The sequence below is a fragment of the Ostrinia nubilalis genome, chromosome 29 (assembly GCF_963855985.1).
Source record: "Ostrinia nubilalis chromosome 29, ilOstNubi1.1, whole genome shotgun sequence".
NCBI classification, from domain to species: domain Eukaryota; kingdom Metazoa; phylum Arthropoda; class Insecta; order Lepidoptera; family Crambidae; genus Ostrinia; species Ostrinia nubilalis.
Window position 1 is genome coordinate 3475283 of NC_087116.1, and position 25781 is coordinate 3501063.

Here is a 25781-nt window from a genome sequence, read left to right on the forward strand (position 1 = left end):
CTTAAAATGTATGAAACTTGTATCTGTTTTCTACTTCTACTACTAGATAATTTTATTGGCTATCGTATGATATAAATTTTTTACTTATTAGTGTTAAGCTACCCACGCTATCACTTATTTTTGAAGAAAGAGGTGAAAACTTAAAATTAAAAACTTAAATCCTTGAAATTTTGCGAGAAATGGGTCAAGCCCCAAATTTGAAGTATTTTCATCGATAAAATTGTCCATAGATTACGCCCTTAAGGTTTGATCACTACATGCCCGGACACACTGTATAAATTAGATAAAGATAGGTAATTTGAAACCCTATTTTGTTTTATTCTTTTTTTATTTTAATTATTTCACAATCTAAACTAATATTTACTGTAAGTAAATGCTAAATAGTAAATATTATTTTGGATTGTTAAATATCCTATCCTACTAATATTATAAAGGCGAAAGTTTGGATGTCATGATGTCTGGATGTCTGCATGTTTGTTACTCTTTCACGCAAAAACTACTGAACGGATTTTGTTGAAACTTAACAGTATTATTGTTTATAACCCAGATTAACATATAGGCTAACTTATGTCGATATGTGACAAATAAATTTCAATAAATAAATAAGACGTGTAAAAAGCGCCATCTACCTATCGTCATTGGTTAAAATCTACAGCGCTTGACAAACTACTGTATGACGTTCGTAAATATTCATTCAGGGGAAGCCGTGAAACGCCATCTATCAACATGATATCTAACGGGGGTAAAACGAGGTCCACGCGAACGAAGTCGCGGGCGGCCGCTAGTTTATAATAGGTAGCTTTCCCTCCGCAACCTTATTGGTATTCCATGTATGTGTCTTTTAACTGATTTCTGTTAAACATTTCATGTAAAATTTTTCCAGTTATAACTCCATTTACATCTGCATCTGTAAACAAGGGTTCATGTTCTCCAGCGCAGATGCCGAGTAAACAGAATCGTCTTTCAGTGACGTGCAGCTGCCCCTATATTTTGACCCACTGACCTAATTTTTTATTATTTATTTGTATCAGTGTGCTCTTCTAATAGGTGTAAGACGATTGTATGTAGGCACTATTAATCCTTCAAGGCCCGCGAATCTAGACATAATAGATAATCAATTGTTATGACATTAATGAATGCCGTCTGGGACTCAAGCGGTTAATATGTAATTTCAACTCATTGGTTTTGTCTCATATTTAAGGAATTTACTATGTATCATAAGTAGAGTCTTCGTTTAAAAGGATGCGAATGATTTAAATTTCAATAGGTAGACAAAATTGATAATTCTTAATTATCAAATATTTTAGCTTTCTCCAGTAACACTGATATTATTATACTGTGACTCGTCAAAGTCATCATTGTCAAAAATATTGACAAATCGCGAACTGTCACGTCCAAAAAACTGACACGCGTCCGTCCTCCGTAAGCGCCACTGCGCGACTGATTGAGATTGTCCAAGCCGTCATGGACGATTTTTTCCACATTTTTTAACATAGTAACTAAATAAGACGCAATATAAAAATTCCATCCGTTAAAAGCCCTCAAGTTATTTCTGAACTTTAGTTTAGTAAAAGATTTAGAATCTCAAATCGCTTATTTTAAAAATAAAACCATAATTAGAAAACGAATAGAGGTAACTTTGGGAATTTATTCTATCGAGTCAACTTCATCAAATCGTGTTTCCATCCGTTAATAGCCCTAGAAAATATCCTCAACTATGCCCAATAAAAATCTTAGCCTTTAATTTTACTGTTTAGTACCTCAAAAATGAAAAATGAAAACCTCATTTTCGCCATTTTCTCTGCTACCCGGCCTTAACATAGGACTTTCATAAAAACTTCCAACCCCCGTTTTACCCCCTAAGGGGTGGAGTTTCGTGAAATTCGTTCTTAGCGGATGTCTACACCCTATAAAAAACCTGCCTGTCAATGTTAAGTTTGTAGGTAGGTATTATAGTTTCTAACGCCCGTATTCACAAACGATGCTTGCTTAAGTGAAGCAGCAAATCGAACGCACAGCGTTGAATAGAGCTTTGTGATTGGTTCTTGTGTCACCCTGTGCGTCCACGCGCACTGTGAGACCTCATGGTAATGTTTGTGAATAGGCGCTCACTGAGAAAAGCGTCAGACCTATAATTTCTTTGTCATTTTGAAAACAGTTATTCAAGAAATTTCTATAACTTTTTGATGACTCTAGCTGTTTAAATAGTTCTTCCCTAACCTAACTAAATAAACATTCAGTTAACTCTACAGAACCCCACTTCACACGGAACCCTAAAAATCAGCACACAAAAGTGTAAAACGGGAAATGCGAACACCTGGCCGCTTACAATGGGGCAAAGAACAAAACGCAACGACTTAAAACAATACCTCGGTTTGCTGTGGCGCGAAGGAGAAACGAAACGCGTTTTTAAAATTTATGATGACTTACTTGACTTATGGTCCCCTATGTCCCCTAGATGGGGCAGAGGGCGTCCACAACAGTCCTCCATCGCGTTCGGTCTTGAGCTATGTGTTTGATCTCGCTCCAAGTCTTGCCGATCTTCTTCGCCTCGTCTGCCACAGTGCGCCGCCAAGTTTGCTTGCAAAAAAGCAAAAATTTATGATGGACTATGGAAAATTACAGAAAATCCCTTTTTGCCTAAAATGGTTTAAATACTGACTGATTGAGTTTAAAGGATGAATCACACTTATCGATTCCAAAAAGGGTCTAACCATATCAACTCGAGGCGGTCAGTATTCTTTGTATGAAACTCCATACTGCAACGTGTGGCGAGGAGAAAGCTAGGCGACCGTTTTTTTAAGGATAGCTAAATTGTTTTTCTGTTTGGCAATGTTTTCCAATACTTTTTATTTAGGTATACGTAGTATAGTAGTGTAGTACGTAGTATGTAGTAACCCTGGTGCAAAGGCTCACAAATTTTTTTAAATTGTTTTTTTACCTGTGGGAACCTATAAGTGGTGTACTTGTTGCCTATCTTATGTCATTATTACACACTGTAAAACCCTGGTTTTCCTAAATAAATAGGTAAATAAAATAACGCACACTTATCCGCACCGTACCGTAAGTAACGTAAAGGGATCAACACCGTATCGCCTTTCGTGAGCTGTCATCGCTTTTCACGCGCTGTCAATTGCGAGGCGAGGCATTTACGTTAAGTGTGCGTTGCAGTATGGAGTTTCATACAAAGAATACTGACCGCCTCGAGTTGATATTTCAGGGTTGATAAATGTGCGACGTCCTTTAATCGCTTCTTACTTTAACTTAGACCACCACATAAACACACCTTTTTAATTTTTCAATAATTAAGAATGGGAATCGAATAGCAGTGGTCCTAGTTCATATGAATGAATAAAAAATCTGTCTATAATGCATTGTATTGTTCTAACCCTATAATAAACTAGACTTGTGCTCAACGACTGTAAAATATTAAATAATAGAATAGTTTTCTATTATTCCTAGATTTTATTCAGAGGACTGGATTGTAAGTACATAGACTATTAATTCTATTAGAAAAGTAAAAAAAAGTTAACAAAATGAGCCCGTGAATATTAGTTCATCAAGTCAGTACCTACATAAAAGAAAATAAAAGTATGAAACATTCCTAATTTTGGTTTTGACAAAGTCATCTGTTATTAAACTGTAATTGGTGAACTTTGGCGTGACTATCAAAGTTATAACCTCAAATTTTCGCCTCTAAAAGTACTAAAGTATAGTTATTTCTAACCTACATCACATTTTTATCTTAACTTTACGCCCAAATAAACAAGCACTCAGAAAAACCCCAACATTATTTTTAATAACCTGCATTAAAAATTTTATTTTCCATTCGAATCTCCCGCCATTTTTCCTTTATTAATCTGTGGAATGTTTTGACGGATAATGGTTTTTACTGCCGCGCCGGCACAAAGGAAAACTACTATACAGCCTTCATAGTTTTGACGATAAAAAATACAGCTTTACAGCATCGTAAAGTGTAGATAGCTCGCGTATAGCTATGATAGCTCGTAAACTAGCTCTTAAGCCTTGTTCACACTAGTCGGTTAGTAGAGTAACTCGCCTTTAGTAACTAAACTACTGACTACTGATCAAAAAACCTGAACCATCTTCTGATTAATTTCGTTGCGGGTCCAATGTCAGTTTAACTTTCCCCCGGGACTAATTTAACCTTCACTGGTTGGGTGTTTATTGGCGGTCAAGCTGTAGATCCTGGCTACACAGGAGTTGTAACGATGGGAACGAGAGGTGGGAATAGTCCCGTTGATCAAATAGTCTATAAAGGTTGTCGCACATTTATCAACCTGGAAAGGGATCGTAACCGTATCAACTCGAGGCGGTCAGTATTCTTTGTATGAAACTCCATACTGCAACGCACATTATCCGCTCCGCACCGTAACGTAAACGCCTCGCCTCGCGGTTGCGATAGTACGGTGTTGATTCCTTTCCGAGTTCATAACGCCCGAATTCACAAACGATGCTTGCATAAGTGAAGCAGCAAATCGAATGCACAGCGTTGAATAGAGCTCTGTGATTGGTTCGTGTGTCATCCTGTGCGTCCACCCGCACTGAGAGACTGTGCGACGGGCACCCGCAGTGAGTGTGCGAGCGCTACAGCAACATAATTACGCGCGAGCGATAAGGATGGGTTGCTTGGGGTCATTGGACAATATTCTACGTGCTCGCAGACCAGACTATAGTAATGTTTGTGAATGACTGTTATGAGCTTTACTCGACTAGTGCGAACAAGGCATAAGCTCCCTCGGTGGTGAACAATGGTTTTATGGGATGGCACCAGTAACCAGTGGCTTCCTATCCTATCAATTACTCGTTGTTACTTGTTAGGTCAATGGTGATGGTATCAAATTGAATGTATTGAGACTTTAATCAAACATGAGGGCCCCTTGATTTAGATTTTATTTGGGGGAGTTAAGTTATGAGTGTAGTCTAGTTACTTTTTCTATACCATAGAAAATAAAAATACTTTTTTTCTAACTAGGTATGTATTTCAAGTCCTTTTTATATTGAAAATTTGAAAGTATTTCTTGTGATTTTAAAACCGTGATAAGTACTTCAGTTTTGCAGGCCAGTGTATTTATGTAAGACTAGCAGCCGCCTGCGACTTCGTACGCGTGGATCCCGTTTTACCCCCTTAGGGGTGGAATTTCGTAAAATCCTTTCTTAGCGTATGCCTACGTCATAACATCTACCTGCATGCCAAATTTCAGCCCGATCCGTCCAGTCGTTTGGGCTGTGCGTTGATAGATCACTATGTCAGTCAGTCAGTTAGTCAGTCAGTCACCTTTCTACAACCAACCAGTCAGATTACATTTCCATTTTTTCTCTCGCTCTCATCAAAAGGTGATACTTTGTGATAGCTCGTTCTATCACAAAGTACCACCTAAAATTCAAAATCACCTCACGGTAATGGGTATTTTACACCACCAATCAATTGAAGTACTTTTTAAAACTGTCAAAACGACACTCTCCCATACATTTTGTACGGAAATACTAGCATGTGACGTCACAATTTTATCAACTCAATGAAACTACTTTTTTCAATAATAATGCAACCAAAAATCGTAATTTACAGGTAATTAAACTAAAAGAAGTGTCTTTTTAAAAAAGTTGTGCTTTAGAATTATTGGTAAATGGTGTCAAATACCCAATTAATGAAAGAAAGAAAGGAAAAATGTTTATTTAATAATTTAATATAAATATTCTGTTTGATCATTCCTTACTAAGCTCTCTCTTCTCTTCCAGGCGGGGGCTGCACCTTCCCCGAGAGCTGGACCGGCAGCTGGTTCCAGTCAGGGTACCCTGGACTCATCGTCATCAACTCCACGCACATACAGTCCAAGGGCGAGTGCGCGGAGACGGAGTCTACAGACAAGTTTCTACTTTACGACAGGTCAGTAGAGTTTATTTTGCAACCACAACAATTTTAAAGACAGTAGCCTAAAGGTAAAGCACACTTATCAACCCGGAAACGGATCGTAACCGTATCAACTCGAGGCGGTCAGTATTCTTTGTATGAAACTCCGTACTGCAACGCACACTTATCCGCATCGTAACGTAATCAAACGTCTTACCTCGCGCGCGGTTGACAGTGTGGCGAAAGGCGATACGGTGTTGATCCCTTTCCGAGTTGATAAGTGTGCTATGATCTTTATGAAGACAGTAGTCCAACGGTGTCAGTGTCCGACCGCTTATGGTTCGAACCCTGTCGACTGCTATGCTATGGGGAGTATTGGACAATTTAACTTTAAACTTGACCTTCACTAAAGCCTAGTCTGCGAGCACGTAGAATTTTGTCCAATGACCCCAAGCTACCCATCCTTATCGCTCGCGCGTAATTATATTGCTGTCGCGACTGTGCGACGGGCGCCCGCAGTGAGTGTGCGAGCGCGACATAATTACGCGCGAGCGATAAGGATGGGTAGCTTGGGGTCATTGGACAAAATTCTACGTGCTCGCAGACCAGACTATAGTTGGTTTTTTTATTGACGGTAAAGCTTTCCTGGCTACACAGGAGTTGCAGCGGTGGGAATAGTCCCGAACGTCGACTAGCAGTTGTCGGTCCTGACACCCGAAATATTAGTCATTTGTGCAATACCACACAACGCTTCATCTGGAATCCTCAACCGCAGAGGGACTGGCTGTCTAACCTTCAGCTTTATGAATATCATTTTTAAAATAACAGTATTTTTTATAGATTATGTGACCAAAATCGGGGTCTCTACCCTACTGAATATACGCCCGTATTCACAAACGATGCTTGCTTAAGTGAAACAGCAAATCGAACGCACAGCGTTGAAGCTCTGTGATTGGTTCGTGTGACCCTGTGCGTCCACGCGCACTGTGAGACCGCATAGTAATGTTTGTGAATACGGGCTCTATTGTCTTACCTCTAAATAGTGATTACCTCATTGATTAGTTTTGTTGATTAACATCTCTGGTTAATTAGTGTGTTAATTAATATGAATTGCCATCAACGATAATCAGTTAATAACACTAACTGAATTAGTATATAGTATAGACTAGTTTATGCCCGCGACTTTGTACGTATGAAAATACACTGGACAGCAAAGAAAAAGGTTAAATTTCATAAAGCTAGGTCAGGCACTTTTGAAGATACAGAAAATTTTCAGCCCAGTCGAGTGTAGTTTGAATATTTGCTACAATTTTTTTCATTGATAAGTGATAGACAAGCAGCAATGTTTTCTTATAGTTAATTTAACGTTTATTACTATTTATTTATATTTAATTTTATATTATTATCATTTTCAGAAGCGACGACTCATACAGATGCATGGTGATACATGAAAAGCACAAATATGTACTTCAATATAAAGAAAGTAAGTAACCAGAGTATTATTATTTAAATAAACAATAACTCCCGGTTCCGTTTCTTTGGGCTCCAGTGGACACCGACGGGTTTTAGTGGGTAGGCCCCGCCTTTAGTGAGCAGGTGGGGAGAGTCCCACATAACCCACTGGTCGTCAGTGGTCGTCCTCATCGGCCAAGCATTTCCCGACGTAAAAAAATGGACATGCTTACCTACTCATTAGTAAGGAAAGAAACCCACTGGTAGTCCCAATCGGGTCCCCAGTGGGTATGCGCAAAGCATTTCCTGACGAAATAAAATTAATATGCTTATTAACGTTTACTCAAGAGTAACGAAAGAATTCAGTGTTGTAACCTACGCAGCTATATCAAGTCAACTCATTATAACGAAGACTGAGCTACGTCCTATACGGTTTTCTATAGATCGTTTATCCACGAAGACGCGCCCCACCATTGTTCCGCTAATGTTTGAGTGTTATCGGTACACGCTAAATTATCCATGAGTGCACACGCACACTACAATAATGACGCTCGGATTGCTCGGACCACACTCCCCGCACCCCGCGCGACCGAGACCAAAAATTGGTGAGGCGCGTCTTCGTGGATCAAACGATCTACATAATGTTCATTTGTAGTGAAGGATAGAAAGAAAGCAATAAATAATTTTATTTATTTACCAAATACTTCTAAATTCCAGGTCCCAGTTGGTCCAAGGACTCGTTATCCTCGATATGCGAGCAGATCAGCGGCGACGCGCCCCTCTACTCCATGTTCAGGAAGGAGCCGCGGCCGGTACCGCAGCCCTGCCCCTTCCATCCTGCGCCCTTCACGTTCACTTATAACAGGTAAAATATCACGTGACGGACCTGGTATAAATATCACGTGACGAAACTAGTATTGGTAATCGCTGTGGCGACGCGCCCCTCTACTCCATGTTCAGGAAGGAGCCGCGGCCGGTACCGCAGCCGTGCCCGTTCCATCCTGCGCCCTTCACGTTCACTTATAACAGGTAAAATATCACGTGACGGACCTGGTATAAATATCACGTGACGAAACTAGTATTGGTAATCGCTGTGGCGACGCGCCCCTCTACTCCATGTTCAGGAAGGAGCCGCGGCCGGTACCGCAGCCCTGCCCCTTCCATCCTGCGCCCTTCACGTTCACTTATAACAGGTAAAATATCACGTGACAAAATAACAGGTGATGAACCTAGTATAAATATCACGTGACGGAACTAGTACAAAATATCACGTGGCGGATCTAAAACCAACAAAATATCACGTGTCGCGTCAAGTCTAAAATAAATACCTATGACGTGACGCAACAAGTATAAAATATCACGGATCCACTAGAGCAAAGAACAGTGGCACCAGATGCAATAAATCATTGAGTACTGAGTAATGATAACGGTCGATTTTGGTTAATCCATTAAACAAGTGATTTTGGTACTAGTTTATTTATAGGAATTTTTAACATGACGGACATAATGCCGATATTGCGTTGTCTTAACTTTACCTTACCTTACGAGCTAGAGCAAGAGCCAGAGCCAGAGCCAAACCTTCGTATAAACCATGAAATTTCCAAGAACTTCATGATGGTTCTAACTTCGTGGTGAGAAAACCAAGAACTTCATGATAATCCATCGTTCTGACATTCACTGGCTCTTAGTCCATTACGACTCGTACGGTTTTAATAAAGGCTTTATTTTACGTTGCAACAAATATTTTTTCTTGTTTTCTTTCTTAACACTATCATTTGTTGTAATTCCAGGGGCACAGGTGACTGCACCAATCCCCCGTCGCGTGCCGAAGCGTGCACGGACGACTCCAGGTTACTGCTGCGGTACATGGCTTGTCCCGATGTGCCAGGGACAGAGAGCAATGGTGAGTCTTCAGGATATAACAGTCTATTGTTGGAACATAGGCCAATAGGTGCCATTTCTTCCATTCTAACATTTCCCCGAGACAAACTTGACCTTCACTGGTTGGGTTTTTATTGGCGGTCAAGCAGATCCTGGCTACACAGGAATTGCAGCGGTGGGAACGAGAAGTGGGAATATTGGAATATTCACGTCCAAAAATAACAATTGATATTTAATTTTACCAGTTCCTGAACAAACAGATAAATTGTTATTTTATAAGCCCCTAAAACGACCGACTATACCCATTGCTAATTTGACCCGTGAGTACACTATGAACAATAACCGTAGTGGAAAGAATTTCAAATCGGTTTCCATACAGTCTGAATTTTATACTTACGTAGGTACTGCTATGTACATGTTATGAAATGAGGAGATCCGTAAATGAACTAAAGTCGCTGACAGAGCCTTACAGATTAGCAAGTTGAAGTGGCAATGGGCAGGGCACATAGTACGCAGAACTGACGGCCGATGGGCCAGCTATGTTCTGGAGTGGAGGTCGCGTACTGGAAAGCGCAGCGTGGGACGTCCACAAGCTGGACTGACACCATCATAAAGGTAGCAGGAAGGCGCTGGATGCAGGCCGCTACAAACCGGTCTTTGTGGAAATCATTGGAGGAGATCTATGTTCATCAGTGGACGTCCTATGGCCTTAGATTAATAAAACCTAGATAGATAGTCAGTGCACGAAAGGTGAGGCAGATTTTAGTAAGCCAGAATGGCTTACTCGTAAACGTCACATGAACTGTCAAAGTGAAAAATTGGTAAACACGTCCGACGACTTTTAATTAAGACGGTTTGTGCTGTGAAAGGGTGTCTAAATACATCAGAAAAACTAAAGAAAGTGACCAGTGTTACATTTCATAAGTAAGTACTTCGATTCGACGCGTATTTTGCTTGAATTTGGCTTTCAAAAATTAAATACGGGAATGATACCAGTAACAAGAAAATTTATTTCCCAATTGTTCGCCGTACAAATACACTTCCTTTTTTATGAAATCGAGACTTTTCAGTCGATTTATCTTATTGTAATTAGGTAGGTACTTTGAATTCAATAAATAAGTAAGTACATGATGCGTTTTGTTTTTGTTAGTTATAAAATAATTAAAACGTATTAAAAATTTCCCTACTTTCGGGAAAATCGCCTTCACTGTCTACACTCCCCAACAAAATTGACACTAATGACATAAGATTTTTGCCTCACTCTTGACGAAGCGTTTGTATGAAGACTATCCATCTAGGTTTTATTAATCTAAGCCTATGGCTGAAATGATTGATGTTGACTGTTACACATAGTAATTGAATTTTATACTTACGTGTACTGTTATTTATATTCCAGTGGAGGAGCTGGTGTGCCTGGCGACGTGGAAGGAAGGCTCGACCAGGTACCTGGTGGGGCAGATATCGCAAGTGCGGCGGAACTCCATCGTCTCTGATGAGGACACCTACAGGTATCCACTTGTTTTATTATCCTTAAAATCTTAGGCTGGGTTGTACCAACTTACTTTGTAAACTTTCACTTAAAAATCTGTAAAGTTTCATACAAAAAACTCCGGTTATCGTTATAGTTACGGTCAAAGTTAGGTGGTGCAACTCAGCCTTAGGGCTATATTTCACCGGGACACCATGGCGGCGTAACCAGTCGCCGGCTACCAACAAATGTATGCAGCTCTATAGTTACTCACCTGGTTTCCGTTTGGTTGCGCAAAGCTGTATACATTTTGTTGGTAGCGGCGACTGGTTGCGCCGCCATGGTGTCCCGGTGAAATATAGCCCTTAGAAACGACGATAGCCAAAAGGTGACGGAAGGTGTCCCACTGGCCGACTTCTGATCCGAGGAACGCGGGTTCGATCCCCGCCACTCGACTATTGTGGCGTAGTAGTCATAACACAAGCATTAATTTAGATTACCACGAGGGGTTAACCCCATCTAACTGGATTAATAATAACTAGCGGCCGCCCGCGACTTCGTACGCGTGGATCCCTTTTTACCCCCTTAGGAGTGGAGTTTCGTGAAATCCGTTCATGGTGAGCACCTACGTTCTAAAAGGAACTCCCATGCAAAATTTGAGACTCCTAGCACTTGTAGTTCTGAGATTTCGTGATGAGTGAGTGAGTCAGTCAGTGACCTTTCGCTTTTATAGATGTAAAAAAAAGGTATATTGTAACCTGTTCATCTTTAACTAAATATCCTACGTTATGTAATTTCCAGGTGCTTCATCTACAAAGGGCAGCACAGTGACAAAAGCATGACATACAACATCGCCCAGTCCGGCGACGCGACATGCAACGGCGTATCGTCTCCGACTGATGGCAGTCGGATTATGAAGCTTACCACCAGTTAGTATACAATCCACTTGAGACATTAGACAATCCTTTTCAGACAATCCATTCCATACAATCCATTTGAGACAATCCATTCTATAAAATAGTGATATAGCATGACGTAGGTATAACATAGCGTAGTCCGGCGACGCGACATGCAACGGCGTATTATCGCCGACTGATGGCAGCCGGATTATGAAGCTCTACCAGTTAGTATACAATCCACTTGAGACATCAGAAAATCCACTTCAGAAAATCCGCTTGAGACAATCCATCCTATAAAATAGTGATAAAGAATGACGTACAACATAGCCCAGTCTGGCGACGCGACATGCAATGGCGTATCGTCGCCGACTGACAACGCCATTTTTTTTTAATAAATATCCTTGGACATTTGGCACTTGGCCATTCACTTATTACCTGTCATGGAAGCTGTATATTACTGTATTGGATTGAAAAAGAGGCTGACAAAGGTGACTGAGTTTCTACCGCCACTTCTTCTCAGCACCAGCCCATATGTCGTCCCGAAGTGGTGTTAGGGCAAGCTATATTTGGGACGTGTATAAGTGCCCTGGAAAGGGCCTATGTACTGAATAAACTATTTCATTTCATTTCACTTTAATTATGCTGGTGGCGTACTCAGATGCTCTCAATGTGCGAGGGGGTTTATCTTCGATCGGTTAAGTAAGCCATCTTCCACCACCACAGCGCCACCGAGACAGTTAGGCGGGTTTAAGAATCGCGCTGACCGCTCGCTGATCGTCGGCGCTGACAGATCAATATGTATGTAATTGAAGGGAACGTTCCTGAGTGACGCTGATCGCTCGGCGCCGACGCTTCATACATTTCGGCTGTCAGCGCTGACGGTCAGCGTGCGTCAGCGTGACTCTAAAACCAGCCTAGGAGTCGAAGTGGTCGCCATGGCCGAAATCGGTCGGATGAATCATCAATATCACTCGTAGTTATTTATTATTATGTCAATTATTCTAGGCGACGACGAGCACAACCGCTGCCACTTCCCGTCGTGGATCGTGGAGCACCACAAGTGGTTCAGCCTCGACCACCAGCACCAGTACCACTTCACCACCAAGAACGCCACGCTCAAGGTATGTCATCGCCAAGAACGCCACGCTCAAGGTATGTCATCACCAAGAACGCCACGCTCAAGGTATGTCATCACCAAGAACGCCACGCTCAAGGTATGTCATCACCAAGAACGCCACGCTCAAGGTATGTCATCACCAAGAACGCCACGCTCAAGGTATGTCATCACCAAGAACGCCACGCTCAAGGTATGTCATCACCAAGAACGCCACGCTCAAGGTATGTCATCACCAAGAACGCCACGCTCAAGGTATGTCATCACCAAGAACGCCACGCTCAAGGTATGTCATCACCAAGAACGCCACGCTCAAGGTATGTCATCACCAAGAACGCCACGCTCAAGGTATGTCATCACCAAGAACGCCACGCTCAAGGTATGTCATCACCAAGAACGCCACGCTCAAGGTATGTCATCACCAAGAACGCCACGCTCAAGGTATGTCATCACCAAGAACGCCACGCTCAAGGTATGTCATCACCAAGAACGCCACGCTCAAGGTATGTCATCACCAAGAACGCCACGCTCAAGGTATGTCATCACCAAGAACGCCACGCTCATGGTACGTCATCATTAGGCCTAGGACAGTGGCGGCGTAGCATGGGTTGGTACCCGGGGCGATCACCCCCCCCCCCCCCGTCACAAGTCCTATGGCACCCCCTGGTACCCCCCCAGGATTTTGGGGTTACCTACCGATTGAAAGACAATCACACCCCCCACCCTCCCGTATCATGACATAGACCGCAGATTTGCCATGCAGATATGCCAGTGAGTACTAATCTGCGCGACTTGTGTCACCCCCTAATGCTTGGCACCCGGGGCGGACCGCCCCCACCGCCCCCCCCTTACGCCGCTACTGGCCTAGGATGCATGCGATAATGATGCACGGTCTGAAAGAATTCCACAACCTAATCCGACTAAATGATTAACCGCGCTATACAACCGCTATGAAGGGGTGTCTTTGTACAACAATGACGTCGGAACTAAAAGACGTAGATAAAGAATAAAACATTCGTTTTGTAGAATAGCTCAAATACTAGTAATATAATGCAAATAAAACATACTATAACGACCTGGTCTTAAAATAACTGAAAAACAAGTTAAAACACTGAAAAAAGTCGTGTTTTTATGAATAATTCAACTTTACTCTCTTAAAATGCATGGGGCTTGAGTCTGTTTTCTACTTATGCTAATAAATATTTTTTCTATCTATTATGTTATGATGTAAAATATTTGCTTATTAGTGTCAAGGTAACCCATGAAGTATATTCATTGATAAAATTATCCATATTGGAAGTATACTATTAAAAGAGTGAAATTGTTTAACACGGCTTATTGACGTCCACCGGACAAAATAGAAAACTAGAATACAGAGGCGCACAAACAAAAGTATAAACTTTTTAAATAACTATGGCGGTGTTTACATAAATCCTACAGATCACGCCCTTAAAGTTTGATCACTACCGGACAAACTGTATAATATGTATAAAGCCTGGTGAGCACGTAGAATCCCGTCCAATGATCCCAAGCTACCCATCCTTATCGCTCGCGCGTAATTATATTGCTGTCGCGACTGTGCGACTTGCACCCGCAGTAAGTGTGCGAGCGCGACAGCAACATAATTACGCGCGAGCGATAAGGATGGGTAGCTTGGGGTCATTGGACGGGATTCTACGTGCTCACGGACCAGGCTTTAGTAGTATAAATATTATGTAATGTTTCTCGTACGTTTCAGATCATGAACGGCGACAGCCTGGCCGAGGAGAAGCGCCTGGTGTGCCACTCCATCTTGGAGCAGGCTCGCGACCGCGTCACGCTCGTGGCGCACGTCACACGAGGATGGTGAGTAGAACACTAATTATTACCCGACTGCGCCAGAAGGAGGGTTATGTTTTTCGAGTGTATGTATGTATGTATATTATATTTCTTTGGCACGGCCTACAGCCTAAACGGCTTGACCGATTTTAGAGGTGTCGTTATATTCGTCTTAATCGTGAGAGTGACACTGGCTATATTAAAATTGGAAAAAATCAAAATGGCGGATTTTAGGCGCCATAAAGTCTTCAACAAATTTTTTTTTCTTATAACCATCGAGTGGGGTATCAAAATAATGGGCTTTATAAGTAGCTTACAGAAATGTATGGTACCTACTTAAGTAAAAAGATTAAAATAAAATAATTATTGAAAAAACAAAAACCCAACTGCGTAAAAATAAACTAAAAAGATGAAATAAATGAATTTACGCCCGTATTCACAAACATTACTATGAGGTACACAGTGCGCGTGGACGCACAGGGTGATACACGAACCAATCACAGAGCTCTATTCAACGCTGTGCGTTCGATTTTCTGCTTCACTTAAGCAAGTATCGTTTGTGAATACGGGCGTTAGTGTTCACAAATGAAGACCACACGGGAAAAACAATGAATGTCACCTTTTTTGTGAAACTAACTTTTTAATGCCATCTGTTAGCTTTTTAGGAAAACATTCTATTTCAAAAATCAGAATTGGGTAAAATCGTCGTGGTCAACTGTAATAGTTCAATTTGTGTTTGTTTGTCCATGGCAAGAAACGGTTATATTATGGACCATAACTTAAAACTTATTTAAACGAATCGAGTTTTAGAAGTACAGGCAAAGCATATTATTATGTTAACACAGTAATAAGTTGTTTCAATATCTCACATAAAAGAGTCTAAAATGAAAGAAATATAGATTTACAAACTACCTTTAAAAAACTGTTTTTGTCTTAATTGTAGTTTTTTGACATTCTTTGTTTTTCCCGTGTGGTCTTCAAATGCAGTCGGAGGCATTAATTACATTATCACCTACAAAAGAATTAGTCATTGATGCCTCCGACTGCATTTGTGAACACTAAGTTGTCTTGTTTTTATCTTTTAGTTCATTTTTACGCAGTTGGGTTTTTTGTTTATTCAATATTAATTTTTTCTAAGTTTTTTTTTAAATTTAACTTTATCTAAAAGTTACCGTGGTTCAGTTTAGGTCATCTATCTATACATTGTCAATAGCTGTCATATTATATGACTACTTGAGCCACTTTAAAATTTATGTAGTTGCATAACTTACCTTTTTTTTGTCATTGGCTGTAAGTTTTGTAATATTGTCGATGATACTGAATAAACATTTCTTCTTTCTTTCTAAATCATCTAGATAAGGATGAGTATTAATTTCTGTTCTTCCAGCGAGTCCGGCCACGTGTGCCTGAAGTTCTACCAGCGAGCCAGCGGCGTGCTGGAGCTGCAGCAGGGCTCCGCGCTGTGGGAGGCGCCCGACGACGCCTGCGCGCAGCCCGAGACCCCGCCCTACGTCACGCTCATCAGTGAGTCACAGAAATAATATCTATACTACTGTGTTACTTATAGTCTGGTCCGCGAGCACGTAGAATTTTGTCCAATGACCCCAAGCTACCCATCCTTATCGCTCGCGCGTAATTATGTTGCTGTCGCGACTGTGCGACGGGCGGCCGCAGTGAGTGTGCGAGCGCGACAGCAACATAATTACGCGCGAGCTGATATAGCAGCCAGCGGCTGAGTGCAGCAGGGCTCCGCGCTGTGGGAGGCGCCCGACGACGCCTGCGCGCAGCCCGAGACCCCGCCCTACGTCACGCTTATCAGTGAGTGAATAATAACTTAAGAAAAACTTTGACACAAAGAGAAAAAAAGAACGAACTAAAAGAGACTTAAATTTTTGTGCCAAAAAGGCGCTCAGCATTAATCGAGACACGCGTGCCCCGACGCTGGTTTTCAGTGCGTGCCTCCACAGCCAACATTTTAAATTAGAAAAAAAAGGTAGATAAAGCCTGGTCCGTGAGCACGTGGAATTTTGTCCAATGACCCCAAGCTACCCATCCTTATCGCTCGCGCGTAAGTTGCTGTCGCGCTCGCACACTCACTGCGGGCGCCCGTCGCACAGTCGCGACAGCAATATAATTACGCGCGAGCGATAAGGATGGGTAGCTTGGGGTCATTGGACAAAATTCTACGTGCTCATAGACCGGGCTTTAGCAAGTTTCCTTTAATGAATTAAACAAATCAAAATCTTTCTCAATATTGACGCAATGATTCTTAAATGAGAATTACTACTACAAGTTCTTCTCCACTGCAGCATAGATTTGTAACCAAATAGGTAATATTATGTTTGTTAATACATACCGCTGTGGGAGGCCTCCCCCGATGACTTCTACATCGCACGGTTGGTGGCGGCCTGCGTCCAGCGCCTTCCTGCTACCTTTATCAGGTCGTCAGTCCACCTTGTGGGTGGACGGCCACAGAATAATACAGTCCTCAGCCATTCTTAATCCCGAAAATCGAAAAAATTCTATCCCGAAGACTATCCAGCCACAGAATATGTAGTACCATGCCTGCAGGGTTACTTCGAAAAACGTTATCGGAAGTTTCGAATGTTGCCATCCCTTTCACGCATAGCTAGATATAGATAGATAGATAGCTAGAGATAGCTAGATGCCAGTGCGAGCGACGATGACAGATAGACCCGAAACTACGTAAACAGCGTTTCGGAGTAGCCGTCCTGTTCATCTCCCGAGTCGGCATCGAAAACAAAACACACGCGGCGTACTCTCTTGGGATTATTAATCCACAAGGCATTCACTAACGAGTAGTGAGTGACATCATCATCATCATTTTAGCCACAGGACGTCCACTGCTGAACATGGGCCTCCCCCAATGATTTCCATGTTGATCGATTGGTAGCGGCCTGCGTCCAGCGCTTTTCTGCTACCTTAATGATGTTATTTTATCCATAACGAGGAAGCTCTTGGCTTGGCCTGTAGGTATATCACCTGATTGTAAGTGACGATCAAGCCAAAGGCGAAAGCGAGCTTCACCCGGAATCCTCTACCACGGAGGAACTGCCGGACACTGGAGGATCTTACCTCTAACTGCCGGAACACAGCAATGCTGTTAACATTGTTGTTATGGAGACAGACTTAGGTAGTAGCTGGTGGTAGCTAGCCAGGCGGACTTAGAACAAGCCCTACCACCAGCCAAACCGACCACAGAGACAGTTAATCTATCTAACCAATGATTTTAACAATGTATTCTCCATTCCAGCGACGTACCTGACGCCGGCACGCTGCCCGGTGTTCGGACGCTACTCCGTGGTCAACTCGCTCGCCGACCGGCGCAAGCGGCGGCAGCAGACAACTATAGGTGAGTCATCATCATCATCATCATCATCAGCAGCGTCCATAGATTTTCTTTGCATTTGTGTGAGTGATCACCAAAAATAGACTGATGCCCGTTTTCACCATCAAACCCTATTTTTTAAGTGACCTCTATGAAATTAGGGATTGATGGAGAAAACGGGCATCAACCTTTTAAAAAATCGCAAAAATATTTCTATGAAATAATTGAACACAAAAACAAAATAGTTTTCGCTCAGTTGCACCACCTAATTTTGACAGTAACTATGACTATAACCGGTGCTTTATGTATGGGATTTCACAGATTTTTGACGTTTGTTGAAGTAAGGTTGCACCGTCTTACTTTACTTTACTTTACAATGTCAAAAATCTGTTAAAATCCACACAAAAAACACCTGCTGTGGTTATAGTTACGTTCAAGTAAGGTAGTGGTCAGCTTAGAATTAAACACGTCACGCTGCTACCAAATTACCAATACAAGAGGTGAAGGTGACAGAATTGTGGTGGACTTGCGCCTCAGATCGATTGCTAAAAAGCGGTAATATAAACTGTTACACCTACACTATCCATGTGCACTCACACAAAACTGTAATATCTGACTGTATACTGAAAAGCACATAGTTATTTTTTTTATTTTTTAGCGTTAAGAGTTGCATCTACGTCGTAGAAGTCGTTTAGAGTCGTGGGTTCGATTCCCGCCTTAGGCAGCTAGATTATTTCAAGTTATTTATAATTTACAATCTTGACACATGTTGTGAATTCACGCTAACATTGTAACTTTGTCTCCAGGCGATCCAGATCCTAACGAAGCAGCTGAGTGCTACCAAGGCTCGTACGACAGTGCTAGCTTCAACTGCGGAGCCTCGCAGGACACTATTGAGTTTAAGTCGCACTGCTTGACTACTGGTGAGTAGCCATCTTCATCTATGGAGGCGCCCCTCGGATCTTAGTGTTTATAGGCGCTCCGTGAAACTTAGTACTAACACAGAATAATAATAAGTACTAAGTACAGAAGTTTTACTTCGCGAAAGTATTTAAAAAAATGTATGCTCAATGTCATTAACAATATGGTGTAATTTAGCCTGTCTCAAGAGTCAAGCACCATTTTGTTGACAAACGTCAGTGATCGGCACTGCGCCGAAGCTATTGGGCTGACTTCGGTAAAATGATGTGACGTTGGCGGAGGAAATACATGATTTAGCATGAATTATCATGAATAATATTAACTACTTATTTACCTCTCAGTGTCTTGAGGCAACTTAAAAAAGTACATTCTGTGTTTTTATTATTATTTAGGCAGTTAAATACTGCACAGTATTTAGTACACCAATTTCTTTATTATCTTCCATCATACACAAGAATACGCGTGCGTGAGTCAATGTTCGCTCGTATGTGAGGCCTTGTCGAATAGTATCCTGTAGGTGGGCCATCGTGCGTGTTTTGTTTTCGATGTAAACTCGCGGAGATGAACAGGCCTGGTACTAAGGACTGTCTAGCGGCGCCCCTTCGTCCCTGCCACAGCTTAATAATTTACTAACAATCTGCATATACAGTGGGTTTAACCACTCTGACACAACTTTGGGCCTATCACCATCGTAAACTTCCAGTCATTGGACAAAACACCCCTAGAACCTTCTTAATGAATATTAATTCAGATGCAAATTGCAACTGAATGCCCTTTTATCTCCATCAGTCGCAATCTCTTACCTAGTTGTTGAAATAGAAATGCCATTTTTAATTCAATAAAAAAACCGGCCAAGTGCGTGTCGGACTCACGCACAAAGGGTTCCGTACCATTGATTTTTTTTTTTTCAATTTAAGTTATTTGTTTGAAAGATTTCGCGGTAATAAGCGGTTTACGATTTACGAGGTATTAAAAAAACTACTTACTGGATCATGTCATGCAAACTATTCGGGTTAGAAAAAAAGTATTTTAGAAACCTCGATATCATTTTTGAAGACCTATCTATATAGATACCATACATACGCATGTGTTTGATGAAAAAAAAATTTTGAGTTTCAGTTCTAAGTATGGGGAGCCCCCAATATTTATTATTATTTTTTTATTTTTACATCAAAATCTTAATGCGGTTCACAGAATACATCTACCTACCAAGTTTCAACAGTATAGCTCTTATAGTTTCGGAAAAAAATTGCTGTGACATACGGACGGACAGACATGACGAATGTATAAGGGTTCCGTTTTTTGCCATTTGGCTACGGAACCCTAAAAACGATCAATAACTCAACTACATGGCCCTTATGTGTCCAATAACTGGAAGCTTACATTATAAAACAATGTGTGACAAAGTATAACATCAATAATAGGCTAGTTTATTAAAAAAAAATTTTTAGTCCGTCATGTTTAATATCAAAAAATATTGGACACATATATTTTTATTTGTCAATCTAACAAATAATTACATAGTTATGGTGCGTTGAAGTTCCGCACGACGTCACAACGTGCGGCACTTTTATGCACGCATTGACGTCACGGGCCTCTTCTTATGAACTTTGGCGAGCTTTATCTCTTTAAATTTTCATTAGTTTGAAAAAGTGAAAAATACGTGTAGAGTATTTTTTGATAAGTTAACTGACGGACTAATTAAAACTCTTGCTTTTTGACCCAGGAAACATCCCTATTGTCTATATTCCAGTGTACACGTGCTACGGCAGCTGGCAGGAAGGCTCGCTGGGCTTCGTGGTGGCGGCGGCCGGCCCGCGCGCGCCCCGACCAGACACATTCTGCTTCATCTACACCGCGCACGCTGCTAACGGTACGTTAACTACCCTACTAAAGCCTGGTCCGTGAGCACGTAGAATCCCGTCCAATGACCCCAAGCTACCCATCCCTATCGCTCGCGCGTAAATATGTTGCTGTCGCGACTGTGCGACGGGCGCCCGCAGTGAGTGTGCGAGCGCGACAGCAACATAATTACGCGCGAGCGATAGGGATGGGTAGCTTGGGGTCATTGGACGGGATTCTACGTGCTCACGGACCAGGCTTTAATATTTTAAATGTGAAAGTTTCTGAGGCTTTTATTACTAATTTACACTTAAATCACTAAATACCTACTTAGGTATATGAAGTTTGATAAAAGGTATTTTGAGACCCAAAGAAAACCATAGCACAGTTTTTACTTAGATTTTTGGAGCGGTAAGGAAAAGAGTAGAGCTAAAGAGTGAGCTTCGTTAGTGTTTTTCTTTATTGTTTTTCAGTCTGCTTGCTTTTTGCCAGTCTTTACAGAGTGTAGTTTTTACTTCGATTTGTTTTATTAATAAAACGCTTTTCTTTCCTTCCAGAGTCCCGCTCCATGTCGCGCGGCTTGTCTCTGAGTGCCGCGCGCGCTTGCTCGCGCTCGCTTATTCCCGGCGCCGGCGGCGAGCGAGCGTATAACCTCACGCTCAACGGTAAATAATTATACAAAAAAACTCATAAAACTCATTTAATTTTTGCAAGTAAAGCCCGGTCTGTGAGCACGTAGAATTTGGTCCAATGACCCCAGGCTACCCATCCTTATCGCTCGCGCGTAAGTTGCTGTCGCGCTCGCACACTCACTGCGGGCGCGCGTCGCACAGTCGCGACAGCAATATAATTACGCGCGAGCGATAAGGATGGGTAGCTTGGGGTCATTGGACAAAATTCTACGCGCTTACAGACCAGACTAGGCTTTCATAAAGCACTTTTACACGTCCCAGTATTAACCCTACCACGGCTTCGGGACAATAAATGGGCCAGTGCAGAGAAGAAACGCAGGAAACTCAGTCACTATTGTCAGCCTCTTTTTCAAGGGCTTACAGTGTTTAAAATACATAGTTATAAATATTGATACGAGCTAGGCAGTTAAACATCCCAAACATTTTCACTGCAAATTGTTGAACAGGTTTTCAATTTCCAATTTCTTTTTCCAGGCACGTGCGAGCAGAGCAGCAAATACAACAGCGACGCGTCCCGTCTCACTTCCACGGCTCTGATCTTACTGTGCGTGCTCGCTTACAGATGATACCGCGGCGCGTAGGCTGTTCACCCTTGTGCCGTGGTTTGGTTTTAGATTAAAAAGTAAAACGTCAACGATTTTGGCGCGCTCGTAAAACGTCAATGTCAGATTTTGGCGCGTTTAAATTCGGGCTTGGAATTTGCACAGATTATAAAGCTTGATGTCGGTTTTGGAATGATTTTTTTAGATTTGCGATAACATCAAAATTATTGACCAATTTTATACATTTTTAAAGCGGAATGCGGATTGGTTTGGTATTAGGATATGGAATAAAATTTATGAAAATGTACCAGTGAAAAAATTTTTATAGTAATTAATTTTATCCGTCAAATAACACCATTGAAAAATCACTCTTATATCATCGAAAACAAAGATTAAGTTTGGTTGAATATAAACACCTTGAACATTTAAAAAAAATACTAAAGTAGGTATTCCAAGTCCGAATCTGAATTGCTGAATCTATGATTTTTACATAAACAACTTAATGAGGATCATTTCGATTTTTAGCTGTGAATGCAGATTTATAGGGCTAAGAAATCCTTAATACACAGTGCAAAAATTTTTGTTCTACGACAAAAATTGACGAAGTTATGGCCAAATTACTAAAAAAGTTCACTGACCGCCCGGCGCGGGGACGATGACGTCATTATATCCGATCCGAACGCTGCCGGCGTACTGCGTGGATAGAAAATATTTTTTTCTAGCCAAATTATCAGTTTTAGAGAAAAATGTAATGACATTTATTCATCAGAATAAAGTAAGCTATCGATAGGTAATTTTTAAAAATGGAAATTGTGAAAAATAACGCAAAAAATCCATACGCTCATACGATTCAATGGCACGCAGAGACGCGATTGGGGTCTCCGCGGTGGTATATTTGGCGATTTATTCAAATAAAGTGTACATAAGTGTTGTTAGAGTCATATCTTCTTCCAAGTAAAATATAAAAATGTATAAGTATTAATTTATTTACTTCTAACAATAAGGTATAACTTCTAACAATATGACATTGCTATGAAAATCATTTCGATGTACACTTAATATAATACCTACCTGTTATTTAGTTTTTCTGAGTTAAACCTACGCACCTACCTATCTATTCGCCGTTCCCATGGGCGGGCCAGCTGCTGCAGGAAGGACAGCCGCTCCGTGCTGGAAATCTATTTAATCTCAGCCTAGAAGCTGGGTATGACTACCCCGCCCCTCTCCTCTCCCCAGGTCATAAACTGGGCATGACTTCCCCCTCGGCCAGAAGTTGGGTATGACTTGACCCCTCCCCCTCCCCCCAGGCCAGAAGCTAGGTAAGGCTTGCCCCTACCCCCAGGCCATAAGCATAAGCTGGATATGACTCCCCTTCGGCCAGAAGCTGGGTATGACACCCCCCCCCCCCATGCCAGAAATGCCAGAAACTGGGTATGACTTGACCCCCCCCCCCCTCACCCAGGCCATAAGCTGGGTAAGGCTAGCCCCTCCCCCCAGCCCTAGAAACTGGTTATGACTTGACCCATCCCCCCCCCCCCCCCTCTCCCCAAGCCAGAAGCTGGGTAAGGCTAGCCCCTTCCCCCAGTCCATAAGCATAAGCTAGGTATGACTCCCCCTCGGCCGGAAGCTGGGTATTACTTACCCCCCCCCCCCCCCCCCCCCCAGGCCAGAAACTGGGTATGACTTGCCTCTCCCCCCTCCCACCAAGGCCAGAAGCTGGGTAAGGCTTGCCCCTCCCCCCAGGCTATAAGCTGGGTATGACTTATCCCCCCCCCCCCCCCCAGGCCAGAAACTGGGTATTAGCATCATATTAAGTATTATTATGTTCAATACAAACAATCATTAAGTTACACTCACCCCAACCGCGTCTCCGCATTGCATCGAATCCTATGAAAATGTGGTTTTTGGACATAGCAATACTTATTTTTCACAATTTTTATTTTTTAAAATTACTGGTCGATAGGTTACTTTATTTTGAAGAATAAATGTTATTAAAAGTTTTTTTCTAAAACTGATAGTTTAGCCGGAAAAAAATATTTTCCATCCCATTAGTACGCCGGCTGCGCTCGATTCGGATATAATGACGTCACGCGGCCTTGCGTACGTTGACTTTTAGCGGCAAAAACGGCCTATGTTTATTACTTAATATCTTCGTAAGTAATGGTCCGATTTGGATAATTCAAAAAGATATATCTTTCTTATGTCTTAAAGATTAACGTAGATACTAGTTTTATTGAATTTTCTACAACAGTACTGATCCTCATTCTTGCCACAGCATTTTGAACTTCATGCGATGATATAGAGTTCAATATTCCCTTAAATTTTTTGTAATTCAAGCCAGTTAACTGACAGTTGTATAATAGACAACCAATAGGAATGGCATAGATGGCATTTTGGCCAATGAGAATCGTATAAATTGACAGGGCAAATAGTCCAGTAGAATTAGCTTTTAAATCGAAAATAATTCCTACAAAAGATTTTATTGTTTTAATGGCTTCATTGGTTGCCCATTAAGACTCTCCTAAGTTTTCGACTTCGACGGAGTTGTGCTTAAGTGGTGGGGGCCCCCGAAAGGGGCATTTTTTCGGTTTTCCGGTTATACCGCGTAAAGGACTTACCCTATCAAAATTGGTCTTCATGACGGTTGAAGGGCACTTAATCCTGCATTGCATAAGACCAAATTCATATGTTTTGGACAAACCGTTCTCGCGCTAAAGTTCGGCAAAGTAGAAAATATACGTATAATCAATGACCCTCTCCACGTCCAATGGTTTGTTACTCACAGGCTTCCAAGCCTTGTAAAGGGTCGCCTTAACCAGTGCAACCCTAACAAGGCTCACGAGTTTGATTCGCTTATCCTTGTTCGTCCCAGCCGTTCCTTAACTGCGGTTGCTGCACCTCTTCCTGGCACTCTCCTGAACGACTCTGTGTTACCTACTGTGGCTGCCCCTCTTCCTTGTATCCTCCTGCATGACTACGTTGCCTAGCCGTATGCCTGGTTCGACGCCAAAAATCAACAACAACAAGTTCATATTAAAACGCTGAAGAGTTTTTTGTTTGTTTGTTTGTTTGAACGCGCTAATCTTAAAAATCACTAGTTTGATTGAAATCATTATTTTTGTGTTGAATAGCTCATACATTGAGGAAGGCTATAGGATATATACAATCACTCTACGACTAATAGAGGCGAAGCAGTAAAGAAAAATGTTGCAAGCACGGGAAATAGTATTTAAACTATTTTCACTCGTACGAAGTTGATTTTGTGGCGTCGAACCTTGGACCAGGCATATGGCTAAGCAATGAAATCGTACAGGAGGGTACAAGGAAGAGGGGCAGCTACATTAGGTAACACAGAGTCGTTCAGGAGAGTGCCAGGAAGAGGTACAGCAACCGCAGTTAAGGAACGGCTGGGACGAACAAGGATAAGCGAATCAAACTCGTGAGCCTTGTTAGGGTTACACTGGTTAAGGCGACCCTTTACAAGGCTTGGAAGCATGTGGGTAACAAACCATTGGACGTGGAGAGGGTCATTAATTATACGTATATTTTCTACTTTGCCGAACTTTAGCGCGAGAACGGTTTGTCCAAAACATATGAATTTGGTCTTATTCAATGCAGGATTAAGTGCCCTTTAACCGTCATGAAGACCACTTTTCGATAGGGTAAGTCCTTTACGCGGTATAACCGGAAAACCGAAAAAACGCCCCTTTCGGGGGCCCCCACCACTTAAGCACAACTCCGTCGAAGTCGAAAACTTAGGAGAGTCTTAATGGGCAACCAATGAAGCCATTAAAGCAAAAAAATCTTTTGTAGGAATTATTTCCGATTTAATCAATTTTTGTGTTTAATTCTACTGGCCTAAAAGGTCAGTTACTGATTTGAATTTCAAAATTAGAATTCAATAGAGTATACAGGATCCTCTATGAATAAA

At 41.8% G+C, this 25781-nt stretch overlaps 1 protein-coding gene across 1 annotated transcript in view; it reads left to right on the forward strand.

Moving 5' to 3' along the window:
- LOC135085608 (uncharacterized) overlaps positions 1-22348 on the forward strand; it is a 227278-nt gene extending 204930 nt beyond the window's left edge. The window contains exons 3-17 of the mRNA XM_063980383.1: positions 5761-5908; positions 7288-7355; positions 8042-8189; positions 8404-8517; positions 9115-9227; positions 10602-10713; positions 11475-11602; positions 12578-12693; positions 14425-14531; positions 15892-16028; positions 17779-17877; positions 18660-18776; positions 20528-20647; positions 21174-21281; positions 21783-22348. Of these exons, the coding sequence (XP_063836453.1) occupies positions 5761-5908; positions 7288-7355; positions 8042-8189; positions 8404-8517; positions 9115-9227; positions 10602-10713; positions 11475-11602; positions 12578-12693; positions 14425-14531; positions 15892-16028; positions 17779-17877; positions 18660-18776; positions 20528-20647; positions 21174-21281; positions 21783-21874 (1727 nt within the window). The 3' untranslated portion in view covers positions 21875-22348. The remainder of the gene's footprint in view (positions 1-5760; positions 5909-7287; positions 7356-8041; positions 8190-8403; positions 8518-9114; positions 9228-10601; positions 10714-11474; positions 11603-12577; positions 12694-14424; positions 14532-15891; positions 16029-17778; positions 17878-18659; positions 18777-20527; positions 20648-21173; positions 21282-21782) is intronic.
- The last annotated feature ends 3433 nt before the right edge of the window (positions 22349-25781 follow it).